Genomic DNA, 16,277 nt, shown 5'->3' on the forward strand with positions numbered 1-16,277 from the left:
GTATTTCGAACAATGGCATGACTGCAATGGTAAGAAAATAAATTCTCCATGTATTAAGCATTTACTGAAAATGATAATTATCGAGAATTTATTAACCCACCCCCTAATCTGTCCACTTCTCTTTCCACTTTTGTCCTAAGAGGAAGCTCAGGAGTTATATCCATCTCTTCTTTTAAACCGTTGGATGGGAAGCTCTAAGATCAACGGTTGACATTGACTCAACCCATTCCAAGGCTTACTATATGCTCTTTGTCCAGCACTTGTTATGGCCATCTTTTCTAAACCAAGAGAAGAACTCAAAGAATTTTCCTTTTTCACAAAGAAATTTTCTTAAGCTTAAATTCAGTTCATTTTCCTCTTATTACTTACACTTGTTCTTCCATGGAAGGTGGAGGAGGAGACAGAAGTGCTTACCAACCATTTCAAAATCTACCAAATAACCTTCCAATTTTTCAACAAGGTCCTCCATTAACAGCAATTAATAGGTTCTTATGGAGTGATCAAAGTCAGTTTTCTTCCCAACAAAACGAAAGCGTTTTTCCACATTTCTATGATTTTTCATCTTATAGCAACTCTGCAAGTGGCAGTAGTAGTCATGAAAAGGTGTTTTCTTGGACAAGTTTTCCAGAGCCTGGCATTTTCTTCAATGAACAAAATTCAGTCCGCTGGAATAATCAAGAGAATGGCATAGCTGACGAGATGATATCATCTGAAAAGAATTCAAAAGAGACCGGAAAAAAGGCAAAACAAGGGGCTTCTTCTACTACTGTAGTGGTCAAGGGTCAGTGGACGGAGGAAGAAGACAGGTGATGATGGCATACTTAAATTCATCTTTGGTCTAAAGCAACAAAAGACAAAATAGAATTATTTTATTTTCTGTCTTTGTTATGTCCAAAGTTTCATTTCTTTTTTCATGATTTTTTGACATTCGAAAAAACAGTTTGAACTTAACTTTTTCTCCAACTCTTTTTGGCTTATGAAGGAAATTAGTGAAGTTGGTAAAGCAGTTTGGAATGCGGAGATGGGCTCAGATAGCTGAGAATATGGTCGGTAGAGCAGGAAAACAGTGTCGCGAGCGATGGCATAACCATTTGCGTCCAGATATAAAGGTGTTTTTTTTTTCTTCTTCACTGTCTTCTAATACGCTTTTGGTTTTATTTTTTATTTTTTAATCAAGGCTAACTAACACTTCCCGAAGTACTCAGGAGTGATATTTTATTTCATCTTTTTATATCCTTTGATGTATAACTGCGAAGGTAATCTAAGAACATTAATTTTATAAGTTAATGGTAGCATTTACCCCATCTACTATCCTTTGACCAGGCAAGCATCTAGATTTTATTTACCAAAATGTTTTTTTTTTTTTTTTGACCGGTGTAGAGAAAAGTTCATTTTTTGAACGAAGTAATAACTCTTTCAGAGACATGTCAAGATTTTCTGAATATACCTTGACTTCTGGGTGATTCTCTTTTTTCTTTTTCGGGAAGAGATGCTTTTTTTTAACCATATCAATCTTTTCTTTTTCTTTGATCACAAGAGTTTCCTTCAATAAAGTGTCTAGGGTTTATTTTTAGTATGTGCATCTTGACTTATAAATTTAGTATATATATACAGGGCACATTGCGTCTTACACCAATTTCAAGATTCTATTTTCATGTTATAAAGCATAAAAAAATCGTTATGAAAGTGATTTCACTTCATTGGAAATGATATTAATCTGATTTCTTGTGTTTCAGAAAGACACATGGAGTGAAGAAGAGGAATTGATGTTAGTGGAAGCACATAAACAAATTGGAAACAAATGGGCAGAGATTGCTAAAAGAATTCCTGGAAGGACCGAGAACGCAATTAAGAATCACTGGAATGCCACTAAAAGAAGGCAAAATTCGAGGAGAAACAAGTTGAAGAAACAAGAAAAAGACGGCCCAAATGAGTCCAAATATCGGAGGTCCAATATTCTCCAAGATTATATTAGAAGCAAGTATTTCAGTGATGATTCTCCTCTTACCACCAACATGACTCCAATGACCAATGCAACCCCACCCTATTCTGATGATGATTCCCCATCTTTGCTCACTAGTCAAACATATGATGAAGAAATGAACTTCATGCAAAATTTATTTGGAAGAAACTCATTGATGGAAAATAATGGTAAAGTCCTAGACAATAATTCATCATATGGCTTCAACTCCTTTGGATTTAATTATTCAAAGAATGACAATCAGAGTCAAGATGGCTGCAATTTGTATCTTGAGCCAAATATGTACATGGCTGATGACCAGTCTTATAATTCTTCTGACATTTATCTTTCCTATCTTCTGGATCGTACTTCTACTTCAGCTACTTCTTTACCTTATAGTGGGAGCTTCGCATATGGAAACATGATGAATCAAGCTTCCTCATCATCAGGAGGAAACAATCAAGTTGATTTAATGGAGATGGTTTCATCCTCTTTCTACCCTCAAAAAACCTCTAACAATACCTTCTTTTGATGTATTAATTTAGTCCTGTGTTTCTATACTGTCATCTTTTAAGATTAAGCAAGTGTAATTCAAGTTCGTTTCTGGTAGAATTTGGTGTCCGGTCAATCTTTCTCTGTATTTATGGAATATCAAAATTTGGTCTAAAATGTGAACTTTTCTTGTTTAGCCATGTAACGAGGATCATGTGTTACTAACCAATTGTTAGTTTTCAGTTTTTTAGTTTCTAGAATTGCTGTAATTCTTAAATGATGGGGCTTTTCCCAATTCCCTTGTTTCTATCTTCAGTCGGTAGACTATAGCTGCCATCTGTTTGTTCCTTTTTAAATTACCTTCTCATTGACGATAACTTTGTCCGTTTTCAGTTGAGAGTGAAGTGAAACAAAAGAACATCCCAACTGGCTATCTATCCCTATATCATGCTCTGCTGTTTCCTGCATGTTTTTGAAATATTGCCGATGAATACTTGTAATATGATGTTCGATCCGGTAATAAATTCTGATTCATTTTATAGTTCATCGTAGTCAGTGCATGATGTCACTTCATAGTTTGGACTAAGAATCCTATCTTAGAGGCATTATATATATATATATATATATGGAGATCTCTTGCCCCATCGATGGATTAATGCAGAAAATGATTTTGCCATGAGAAAGTAGGTTAACTGAAAAATAGCTTATATCTAACAATATAAGAGATGCTTTTAGTTAATTAAAATAATTATAACACTTAACTGTATGGGATCGTCATTGCGCTTTATTTCTGGCCGTTAGGTCGTCCAATCAAGCAAAATTTTGCCGGTTTGCACTCTAAGTATGAAAATAATGGTATAGAGTGCTTCACCTTCAATGGGTCTTACATGATGTAAATTCAGGGTGGTTGGAGCCTCAATGCAGGTAGCAAACATTAGATAACTAATTGTCTATTTTTAAGGGGTGTCAAAAACCATAAAAGATAGACGATCGGAGGTAGTACGTGGCTAACAAAATAGAGTTCTAAATTCGATGTACTGATTATGTACAATTCCTTAAACTGTCAGGTTAAAATGACTTACGACAATGTGTAATCCTCTATAGTTTATAATATATGAAATACAAAAATAGAGTTGTATGTTAAAATGAAATATTTGATAGTGTATAAATCATTTGTAGAATCTATATATTATTAAAAGGAGAGGAAAAAGCTTTCTCCTTAAGCCAAGTGGCAGCCTAGAAAAAAACACAAAGTATAAGTAGTTAATAATTAGTTATAGTAGTTATTATTTTTGAATTTAAATATCTATAAAATAATATAATAAAATATTTTATAATAAAAATAAAAATTAAAAAAGAAATTAAAAGAAGAGGAAAAAACCCTCTTTTTAAGCTAAGTGACAGCCTAGAAAAAAGCCACATGACATAAGTAGTTAATAATTAGTTATTTAGTTAATAATTATTTATTAGGTATTATTTTTGAATTTAAATATCTATAAAATAATAAAATAAAATATTTTATAATAAAAATGAAAAAATAAAAAAACTGTCCATTCAAATTGGAAAGTAGTTTCAAGTTGAAGTTTTTAAATTATTTTAAAATAAAAAACTAAACTTACAAAAAATAAAAAACTGCCAATTCAAAATTTCTTTGTTTTTTTTAAATAATTATTTGTTTTTTTTAAAAAGTTTATTCATTCACAATATATTATTGAGAGCAATAGAATAAAATATAATATTAAAAAATATGCATCTTCTATTACATTATAAAAAGAAAGTAGCATACAAAAATTTAAATCTTCTATATATTATTAAAAGGAGAGGAAAAAGTCTTCTGCTTAAGCCAAGTGACAGCCTAGAAGAAAGCTACATGACATAAGTAGTTAATAATTAGTTATTGGTTATTATTTTTGAATTTAAATATCTATAAAATAATAAAATAAATATTTTTACAGTAAAAATAGAAATTAAAAAAAAAACGTCCATTCAAATTGGAAAGTAGTTTCAAGTTGGAGTTTTAAAATTATTTTAAAATAAAAAACTAAAATTAGAAAACAAAAATCTTAATTTAAAATTTCTTTGTTTTTTAATAATTTTTGGTTTTCTTTTTTTATTTTTTTTTTATTCAGAAAGTATTATTTAGAATAATAGAATAAAGATGAAATAAAAAAATATGTATCTTCTATTATGTTATAAAAAGAAAATAGCATACAAAATTTAAATAAAGTAATATTCTAATAAAATTTTCTATTAACAATGCAATAATACTAAATACCGGATAATATAATAAAGAAAAATACAGAACAAAAAAGTTATTCAATGACTATACAACTCTCTTTAATTTAATAGAGATTTTATTCATTAAAATTCAGATAATATTATTGAGAACAATAAGATATCTATATCTATCTTCTATATATATAAAGAGTAATAAAATATATATCTTCTATTAAAGTATAAAAATAAAGTGGTAGACAAAAATATTAAACAAACTAATATACTAATAAAAGTTTCTATTAGCAATGCATTAATACTAAATATTTGATAATATAATAAAGAAAAATACATAACAAAAAAGTTATTCAATGACTGTATAACTCTCTTTAATTTAATAGAGATTTTATTTATTAAAATTCGGATAATATTATTGAGAACAATAGGATAAAATTTATAATAAAATATATATCTTCTATGATATTACAAATAGAAAGTGGTAGACAAAAATATTAAACAAAGTAACATGCTAATAAAAATTTCTATTTACAATGCAATTATATTAAATATTGGATAATATAATAAAAACAATACATAACAAAAAAGTTATTGGATGACTATATAAGTACTTTAATTTAATAGAGATTTTATTCATTAAAATTCAGATAATATTATTGACAACAGAATAAAATTAAAAATAAAAAATATTTCAAGATTAATAAAATATATATATCTTCTCTTATATTACAAAAAGAAAGCGAGCAGACAAAAATATTAAACAAAGTAATATGCTAATAAAAAAATATTATTAATATTGTAAAAATACTAAATATTGGATAATAGAATAAAGAAAAATATAGAACAAAAAAGTTATTCAATAACTATATAAGTCCTTTTAATTTAATAGCGATTTTATTATTGAGTATATCATATTGACAAATAAGATGACAATTAAAATTTATTAAAGCAATACGATCTAATTTGTTCAAACAAGCCCGATCATAATTTAACTTAATTAATATTTTTTAATATTGACCGCGGATCGTGCAGGTATGACTACTAGTATAAATTAAATCCATAAATCTAATAATAGCGGAAAAAAACACAATTTTCATAATGGGAGAAAACTGAGAACCTGAAAAAGACAAAAGCAAAAATAACTGAATTGTCTGAAAACAGAAAAAATAACTGAAGTAAATGTTGACCAAGTAAGTAGTGCAGGAGATATCACATGTTTTTTATAGTTACGTTGGGCAACGAATGTAAAAGATTTAGGAAATCTCCAAATCAATTCTTCTCGTGAAAAACCTCTTTGTAAGTGTGAAGTGTGAACAGCTCTTACTTCATTCTTGATCAGTCAAGTATGAATCTGCATATTTTAGGCGTCCTTCATTTTTTTTAACTTCTTTTTGTTTTTTCCAGTTCTCCAGTTAACTTTATGTGGGATTTTCTTCATAAAATTCCTCAATAGATCTTTGTTTTTACCTGAACTTTAACTCACAAGTTCAGTTGATAAACGTTTTCTGAGTGGAAAAAATGTGCAAGAGGTAACGAGAAAAAGCTCCAAACGGCTAACATTCCATAGATTAAGCAAGTATGTTTGGTGTAGAGGGTTGGGTCTGATGACTAGCGCTTTTCAGTTCCATTGTCTTCTATCTAAGAACTCCAAAAAGACTCTTATTCTATTAGTAATTAATTTCTCCCAGAATTTGCGTAAATGAAATCAAATCACACTTTGCTACTGAAGAAAACGAAGGCCACCACTCACCTGTAGTTTAACTTCATAATTTGCGCTTGTTCGTTGGGATTCAATAGTACGTGTATTATTACTAATAACTATTTTTCTGGTAGATTAGGAATTTATTGTTTTTGAAGGCCCCAATTTTATTATTATTCAGTATTATACATATATTGTTAAACTATTATTATTAAAAAGATTCAAGATTTATGTTTTTTTTGGAATGTGATAGAGCTTAGGTTATTTGGATAAGTACTTGAATTCATAATAAATATGCAATATGTTAAAAAAACAATTGATGAGATTATTGAGATTTTTTTCCCGTAAAACGATACAGTTGAATTTGTTACGTGGTTTATAGACAAGCGAACTGATTTGATAAAAAAATGATAATCAAATAAAATTAAAAGTAAGACTTAGCAATTGAAATTGAAGAAGACGACGAGTCTGGCCCCTAGAGCAGTGTCTTCGAGGACAAAAATGAGAGCAATGTAAAAGAACAAATAAAGTTGTTTAATTGAAAGCGAAAATAAAATACAACATATGTTTTGCCATGAATTTCGTGTCATACAATGGCTGCTGAGGCTGCTATTTATAGTTATACCTAGGAAAACAAGATCCTAGGATAAAGCCCACTTAAATGATAATAAATGAGTCATTGATGAAAATGTAACGGTAGGCCATGAATGCAAATATTCTCTACAACAGCTGTCCATTTAATGTTAGAGGATATTCTTTATTTAATGCTATCTGATGGCAATACGATCTCCCCCCGTTGACCATGCTCCCTTTGGGATTTACCTAATGTCAGTTACAGCTGTTGTTCCCGGTACTAGTTGTTACTTGATTCGTCTTTTACCTGTCTTCGGTTCAACGTGTCATGCTATCATTCGATCATTTATTATAAACCAATTTTAACTTATACAGATAGCCCCCTACTTTCCGCTGACATACCTTTGTGTCACCGGAAGTTGGTGAAAATCCCTTTCTTGGCGAAAAATCTCTCGAACAATATTTTACGCTTGAAAGGACGCACGTCCTCTCGCATTTAATACCCTGAATACGTGTTGCCCCACGATTCAGCAATATTTTCGCCGGTTCTCGAGGGAATCTTGACCATGATTTTTGCCATCTATATCTTTACTTCTACTCATCATTTTACCTCTTTCATTTCCAAAGTTTCCATAATTTTATCGTCTTCTCTGCACTAAATCTCCTCCTGCTTAGAAAACTTTCATCTTCTCTAACTTTTTCTAAAATTTTTACTGCCTTTTTACATTTTTCTACTGCATCTTTTAGAAACTCTAATCTTCTCTTCGGTAGAGGCCCGAAGAGAAACAAAGACAAAGAAGTTGACGTTGATTTTGAGCCTCCTACTGTAAACACCATCATACCCAAACACCTTAATACCGTTAATGACTTCCAAGAGAAGGTTCCATCTGCATCTCCACGTACTTGGGCCGTTAGTAGGTATCCCTTCTCTATTTGCCCTTCCAGTATTCCTATTGTGAAGGAGGATTGCAACTGCCCAAATCTTAACATTCTCGCTACGGATATGATAGAGCGGGTTACCTTCGCCAAGGAAGGTTTTACATATGTATATACTTATCCCTTCACCTTGGGCCCATTTTCTCTAGGGTGGAATGAAGGGCTCGAACCTGTAATTTTGGAATTCTGCCATCGATATCGGGTCTGCTTAGCACAAGTAGGCCCATCTATATGGTAAACGATGGGTTGCCTATGCCAGTTGTGCACAGATACTGGAAAAACCCTAACCCTTGAACACATGATGAATCTCTACTTCCGCAAATGTTTTCGTGGGGCAGTAATAAACTTCAGCAAACATGGCCATCACACTCTTCTTACCAGCATAGACGATGATAACGAATGTGGGTGAATGGAGCGATTTGTCATCATCGCCACCAGGGACATCATCCCGGGCACAACTCTACCTTTTCCTAAGTCGCGAAACCTTTTTCGTAATTTTTTGATTCATTTCCTTTCTTCGTGAAAAGATTGTTTTCCGTTATTGTTGACCTCTTCGTTTCTTTTGTTTCAGGTACCCAATGGGAACCACCACGGGTTCAAGGCCTGGACCGATGGGTTCAGAAGATTCTGGAAATTACAACACCAGAATCTCGCTGATGGAAGGAAATGGCTCCCAAATATGGGTGGAAGGCCAAGAACCATGGTAACCTAAGTCCTTCTTCCTTTTGTCTTTATACAAACATAGGTAACTTTTCTAACCCCATTTTTTGTTTGACTCAGGACTCCCGCAGGGCTCTGTCACCTGCCACGAAGTTGACATTTTGGCTGACCCCAAGGAGGCCACGAGGGTGCTACAAAGTGTCCTTGCCCGAAGCAATGCCCGTGGATATGCTTACGGTGAGGGTGCTTTCTCTCAGAGTCCCCCGCTAGAGAACAAATATGAAGAAAAATGGCCAGATTCGAGTGTGCGTCGACTTCAGGGATCTCAACAATGCATGTCCGAAAGATGAATTCCCGCTTCCTATTATAGAGCTGATGATCGATGCTACTACTGTGTACGATGCAATGTCATTTATGGACGGTTCATCGGGCTATAAACCAAATTCGCATGGCGCCAAAAGATGAAGAGCTTACTGCATTCCGTATGCCCAAGGGTATTTATTGCAAGAAGGTAATGCCTTTTGGCTTGAAGAACGCTGGTGCTACTTACCAAAGGGCTATGCAAAATATTTTTGATGATCTTCTCCACAAGAATGTCGAATGCTATGTTGACGGCTTGGTGGTAAAATCAAGAGAGAAGAGCGACCACTTGAAAGACTTGAGAATGGTGTTTGAGTTGCTCCGGAGGTACCAACTTTGGATGAATCCATTGAAATGTGCCTTTGGAGTTACTTCTGGAAAGTTCCTTGGTTTCATTGTCCGACATCGAGGGATAAAAATTGATCAAGCCAAAGCGGACGCAATTTTGAAAATGCCTGATCCTCAGGATATTCATGAATTGAAAAGTTTGCAAGGAAAGCTAGCATACCTTAGAAGATTCATCTCAAACCTAGCTAGGAGGTGCAAACCATTCCATCGCCTCATGAAGAAAGGCATTCCTTTCAAGTGGGATCAAGCTTGTAGCAATGCCTTTGAAAGTATCAAAACTTTCTTGATGAAGCCTCCAGTTTTGGCAGCCCCTATACTTGGAAAGCCGTTGATACTATATATTTCAGCACAAGAAAGGTCTGTTGGAGCGCTGTTGGCCCAAGAAAATAGTGAAGGGAAAGAAAACTCCTTTTACTACTTGAGCAGGATGATGACACCAAATGAGCTGATATTCGCCAATTGAAAAGTTATGTTTAGCGCTAGTCTTTTCAATCCAAAGGTTGAAGCACTACTTTCAAGCTCATGTCGTTCGTTTGGTTTCTAGGGCAAATCCCATCAAGTTCGTGATGTCAAAACTTGTCCTTAGTGATCGACTAGCAAGGTTGTATCTCCAGTTTCAACAATTTGAAATTGTGTACATCCCTCAAAAGGCTATAAAAGGACAAGCGATGAACAAAAATCCTCCAATCTAATTGCTTATCCGGGATTGCGACGACCCCCACGTGAATGCAATTCACTGAAGACACCAGCAAAACCAACAATGCAATCATAAGAGAAATGGTCCGAAACCACCCCGGAACTCACTCGAGCCCTCTTGGAACCCCGTTCGAACATACCAACAAGTTCCAAAATATAACAGGGGCCTACTCGAGGCCTCAAATCACACATAACAACATCAAAACCATGAATCACACCTTAAATCAAGCTTAATAAACTATTCCAAATTCCAAACTTACGCCGAACAGGTTTAAACAACTCGGAATCACCTCAAATGTTTTCACACAAGTTCCAAATGACACATAGAACATATTCTAACTTTCGAAACAAAAATTCAAATCCAATAACATTGAAGTCAACTCCCAGTCAAACTTATGAACTTTACAAACCTTCAAATTGCCAACTTTTACCAAATAATGCCAAAACCTTCTTGAAATATCCAAATGCAAATCCGAGTATACACCCAATTCCAAAATCACCATCCGGACCCTAACCGAATCATAAAAACTATGATCCAAGGTGAAATTCACAAAAGTCAAACTTGTTCAACTCTTCTAACTTTAAGTTTCTCAAGTGAGAATCATCCTTCTAAATCAATCTCGAACAACTCAAAAAGTAAAACTGACAATACACGCAAGTTATAATATACCATATGAAGCTACTTATGACCTCAAACTACCAAACTAAATATAAATGCTCAAAACGATCGGTCAGGTCGTTACAGCTATGAACCGATTGATGTAATTCAATCTCCCGAGGAATCTCATCACATCCTTCTTACTCTTATGAGGGGGTATGTCTTGAATAACCTTGATCTTAGAGGGATCCTACTCTATCCGTTTAATCATAGAGTATAAAGACGATATGCAACCTAAAACAAAATACAATTTTATAATATTGGTACTTATATTATCAAAAACATGATGAAATCAAATTCTTTTATGCCAGAGGAAACTAAAATACATATTTTAGAAGTTGATTTCTTCATGATCTTGAACAAATAAAGCATCATTGGATATGTTGAACTTATTATGTACTATTGATAAGTTTTCCTTCTTATCATCGTGTTTATGATACTTATATTATCAAAAAAATGATGAAATAAAATTCTTTTATGCTAGAGGAAACTAAATACATATTTTAGAAGTTGATGTCTTCATGATCTTGAACAAATAAAGCGTCATTGGATCTGTTGAACTTATTATGTACTATTGATAAGTTTTCCTTTTTATCACGTAGATTTTCTTCAAGTGCCTTTAATTGTAATGACCTTGTCGGTCGTTATGTTTATTTAAGCCTCATTCTCCTATTTGATACTTTTTCTATGCTTTTTTCATGCTTAGGTATTGTATGGATGGTTGGTTTGGTTCGGGGAAGATTTGGAGTGAATTGTAAGACGTAGTTCCTTTGTTGGAAGCTTAAGTTGAAAGAATTGACCAAGGTTTGACTTTTGTGTAAACGGTCTCAGATTGGTGATTTGAGGGTTCCAATAGGTTTATATGATAATTTTGGAGTTGGTCATATGTTCGAAATTGGATTTGGAGGTTCATAGGATGTTTTGGTGCTAATCGCCAAATATTAGCAATTTGAAAGTTTGGAAAGTCCCTAAGTTTGACCGTGGATTGACTTTGATGATATCAGATTATTATTCCAAAAGATTGAATAGGTTTGTTTCCTCATTTGCGAATATTTTGCAATGTTTAGATGAAATCCGAATTGGTTAGGCTTGAATCGGACACGTGGTTTGAAGTTTGGAAATTAATAAACTTAAGAGAAGCTTAACTTGTATTGTGATCATCGATTTGTAGTTTTTATGTTAATCGTGGTGTTTTGAGCATTCAAAAAGTTTGGATAAAGTATAGGGACTTGATTGTATAAGTGGACGGAGTCCTAAAGGGCTCAATGTGTTTTGGATAGGTTTCTGATCAAATTGATGTTAGTTCGCAGTTTTGGTGCTGATGTGTCATGCCTGAGGTATTGTGCGTAGCTGCGAGTTAGCAAAAGAGGATAGGTAACTGCAGATGCAAAGGATAGCTAGAATTGGAAGGTCCACAAATGCGAAGCTTTGGCGCATTTGTGAGTCCGTAGATGCAGAGGTTTTGTTCGCAGAAGCAAAGGCAGGCAGACTTGGGGATTTGCGTATAAACGTAGGTTTCTCGTGTCACAACCCGTTTTCTCGCAAAAGCAAGTTTCGACATGTGCTAACTCTTTTAGATGGGTATTAAAAAGAGAAGATTCGTCACGTAACGATTTTGAGGTGCGTTAGGGTAACTATTTGCAAATAACTCTGAATTAAACTAGTCCGTGTCATCAAAGATCGGGTAAGGGTTCAAATTACCTCAAAGGGAAGGTGTTAGGCACTCTTCCAGATCCACAACTGTGGGTCCCGACCGAATTTTATGCTATGTGGGGATTATTGAACTATAGCTATCCTATGTGATCATGCAAATTGTAACAAGGAGTCCAAAACATCTAATTACAAGATGAAACAAATATTAAGGAGTCTGCATATGTGAAATAAATGGGTTACAAATAAATAATTGATACAACCTTTGAAGATTACAAGATATATCCTATTTTGATCTAAGTTCTCACAAATAGGTGTAAATAGTAACTATGGGGGAGGGGGGTCCTAAGTGTTTTAGCCTAAAGGATCACCCTGTGCAACATAAATAATACTCTGTAACTCCCTTAAGTGTAAGGGTTGCTCATATTATTCAGCGGGCATAGACTATCATCTCCTGCTATCCAATTACTATCTTGAAGTTATTTACCTAAAAGTATTCTACTTCAATTCTAAATCGTGCCTTATGCGTGCTTTACCCGTCCCATGCTTATGGTCCAGCAGGCTTTGGACCTACTACTTTGGTAGTTCTAGACTTCCTTAGGCTGCTCAAAATGGTAGAACTAGGTGCACAGTCAAACAACTAGGACTACACGTAACCAACACTTAAGGGCTCAAGTTGGCCTCCTCATATAAACACAGATGCACGCAAGTAGTTATGACCTTATGCTAATGACGTTAAGATTATTAGGCAGGCAGATGTAGGTGGGCAGGTTTGAAGTCAAAGTATATTAAATTGTTCAAGACCTATAGGCATGATTTCTATGTGATTGAACAGCTCAATAAAATCATATTGGTATATTATCTTGACAAAGTGATTTTAATACATAATTCTATTAAAGAACTTCTAGGCATGATCATTAGGCGAGTGACAACACCCTATAGACATGATCTTAACACGATTTGCGTCTAGGCAGTGAAGCTATTAAAGGAGCAGAATTACTCATTTGGTCCTATAGGCATGCTTTCTAGGTGAGTAGTAACATCTTATAGGCATGATCTCTAAACAGTTAGTATCTGGGCAGCAAAGTAGTTGAGAACACATATTTGTTTCATTTATCCTTATGGGCATGCTGTCTAGGCGGGTAGTGTGATAAGAATAGCAATAACGACAGTTTTGATTAATCAAATTGAGGTCCTATAGACATGGTATCTAGGTGTAACGATCAACAAGTCTTGTTTTAGTTCCTATAGGCATGTTTTCTAACATATACAAGTTAAGACATCATATTAGCCCTAAGTCATGCTTCTAAAGTGAATAGGCAAACACATCAACACATGGCACAAATAAACAACAAGCAAACAAATTAAGGCCCTATAGACATGTTTTCTACCCATTCATGCGAAGATTAAGTATCCCAACCCCCCATCTTTCACTAATCCCAGTTGTTGCTATTACAAGTTATTACAGGCCCAAATGAAAGAATACATGCTCAAATATGTCCAAATTACAAGCTGAAACAGATATAGGCCCAATAAATAATTACAGGCCCACAGAAAATAACCCTGTGACACTTCTGGGACTTCAACAGCCTCATTCTTCGCACAAACAACAGACTCAAATCTCAGGCTCACCCAAAGCATTAGAACATGTCATGAATCCAATACTTAGGTCCAACAACACATAAGATCCAACAAATCCATGCCCAAATGTAGACCCTACTTAACTAATTGGATGCCAAACTAACAATCAAACTGTCACGCCCCGAACTCGGGGAGCGCGACCGACGCTCAACCGAGTGAACCCGGTCAAGAAAGCCTGTTAGATACTTTCTACCCAAACTTACTTATGAATAAAGAGAATATAAACTTCATTAATTAAAACCGAGAGTGTTCATGAACAACACTAATTCCAACACCATTAGTTACTTCATTTATAAAGTCTCAAATTATACACACTTTCATAGTTTGAAACGGATGATGTAACGCACATACAACATTACTATCTTGACTTTCCCAATACCAAAACAACCCACACCATGTCTACGGAGCCTCTAATAGATACAAAAGAGTACTATGATAGTGTCGGCAATAAGGCCCTGGCTATACCTCAAACACAATACACAAGGAACAAAAGATACATGACCCCGAAATGAAGTAGGGCTCACCAAGTCAGCTGGGAAGAGGGTGTATCACTATCACTGATCAATGTCTCCTGCTCTGGAACCACCTGCATCCATTGAAGATGCAGTGCCCCCGGCAAAAAGGACGTTAGTACATATAGAATAGTACTAGTATGAATGACAAAACACCCTCTCAATAGAATGATAAATAATACAAGCAAGAACAATCATAATATCAGTGGAAGCCACAAACAACATCAAACCTCAAATTAGGATCAAGACAGTGTTCAAATAAGTTTTCCATATCTTAAGTTGGGAGATTTTTAGTACCAATATGCCACCGTTCACAATACCAATATCACCGTACTTTTAGCACGGAGTCCGATCACGACCCGATCGGCTAGGCCATCTCATTCGAGACATCAACCACAATCACAATTTCAATTATAATTTCCAGCACAATCACCACCATGTGTGAGGCATGACGTCCGATCACGACCCGATCGGCTAGGCCATATCATTCGAGACATCATCCTTTTATACCAATCACCTCATTTCATACTTCTTTCATATCCTTTCATTTCATTGGCACTAGTGGCCACAATTATAAAAATCATTCTTGGCACGTCGGCCGTATTTCACTTTCAAACATCATCATCATCATCAACAACAAGGCATTTCAAATCAAGGTTTCTAGTACACATGTGAGAAATTAAAAGTCTTAGACATATAGAGACATTTCACAAAATTTGGCATAACAGCCTTCGTTTAACTTGACCTGAAGTCGAAACATCTTTAATATACAACCCATGCTTTGTACACATTCTCATATGAATACATAATATGATAAAAGCATTTGGTACACATATTGAACATATATCTTTCAACACAAACTTATTCGGAATAGCCTATTTTATAATGAACCACTCGGGACTTACATAAATTACATGAATACCGTGGGAATCAATTCTAGGAGAGGAGTTTAGCCAACATACCTCGATTTGAGCTTTCCTTAAATTACTACAATGTTCCGAAAATCCTAGCAATCCCAATCTATTTTGATACATAATAAAATTGAACACAAATTAGGAAGATATTCATGGTTTCAGCTCATTGGAGCATTTTATCAAACACTAGCTGTGCAAATTTGGCTACAAGGTTCTTCTACAAGATTTCCTTCATTCCACAATCCAATCTTTACTTATTTGAGCTCAATAATCTTCCCACAAACCTTATTGGTACATGCACATATACATAATACTCTCACACCCAAGAATCATACCCCCAATCACCCATCTTTTACCCCAAACTCGAAATTGAAGACTAGGGGTTTGAATCTTACCTCTTTGAAGACCTAGGAAGATCCTTGTGAAATATTCAAGCCTTGAGCAAGAATTGATGAATAAATGGCTAGGTCTTATCTTTCTCTCTCTAAGATACTCTCACCTCTTTCTAAAAATATCAGATGAAGCCCTTAAAAATGACCCCCAAAGCCTTTTTATAAAAATGGGATAGGGTAAAATATCCAAAACATAAACTTGCGAAAACTGAGTCTGCGATCGCAGACCGTGCCGCATAATTGATATGCTGCCCGCATAATGGCCACAAAAATGATGGCCAAAAATTAGACTCGCTTGACCCAGTCTGCGACATTTCTGCGGTCCACAGAATATTTCCCAGATTTTTCTCATGCCAAGTTTGCGACTGAAATGCGGTCCACGAAGTGCATATGCGATCGCATAATGGACCGCAGAAATGACCTTCAAATTCAACAATCTCCCTGCTTCAATTTGCGACAGATCTGCGGTCCACAGATCAATTCTGCGACCGCAGAATGAACCGCAGAAATGCCCTATGCTTCCAAAGATTTTCTTTAACTCCCCAATGCACTGT

General features: G+C 34.7%; 1 protein-coding gene across 1 annotated transcript; it reads left to right on the forward strand.

Moving 5' to 3' along the window:
• Positions 1 to 381: 381 nt before the first annotated feature.
• On the forward strand, positions 382 to 2,504 carry LOC142166745 (transcription factor MYB64-like). Its single transcript, XM_075225976.1, has 3 exons — positions 382 to 806; positions 983 to 1,109; positions 1,737 to 2,504. The coding sequence occupies exons 1-3, from the start codon at positions 382 to 384 to the stop codon at positions 2,490 to 2,492; spliced, it is 1,308 nt and encodes a 435-aa protein (XP_075082077.1). The 3' UTR covers positions 2,493 to 2,504.
• The last annotated feature ends 13,773 nt before the right edge of the window (positions 2,505 to 16,277 follow it).

Source organism: Nicotiana tabacum, chromosome 2 (genome assembly GCF_000715075.1).
Source record: "Nicotiana tabacum cultivar K326 chromosome 2, ASM71507v2, whole genome shotgun sequence".
Classification (NCBI taxonomy): Eukaryota; Viridiplantae; Streptophyta; class Magnoliopsida; order Solanales; family Solanaceae; genus Nicotiana; species Nicotiana tabacum.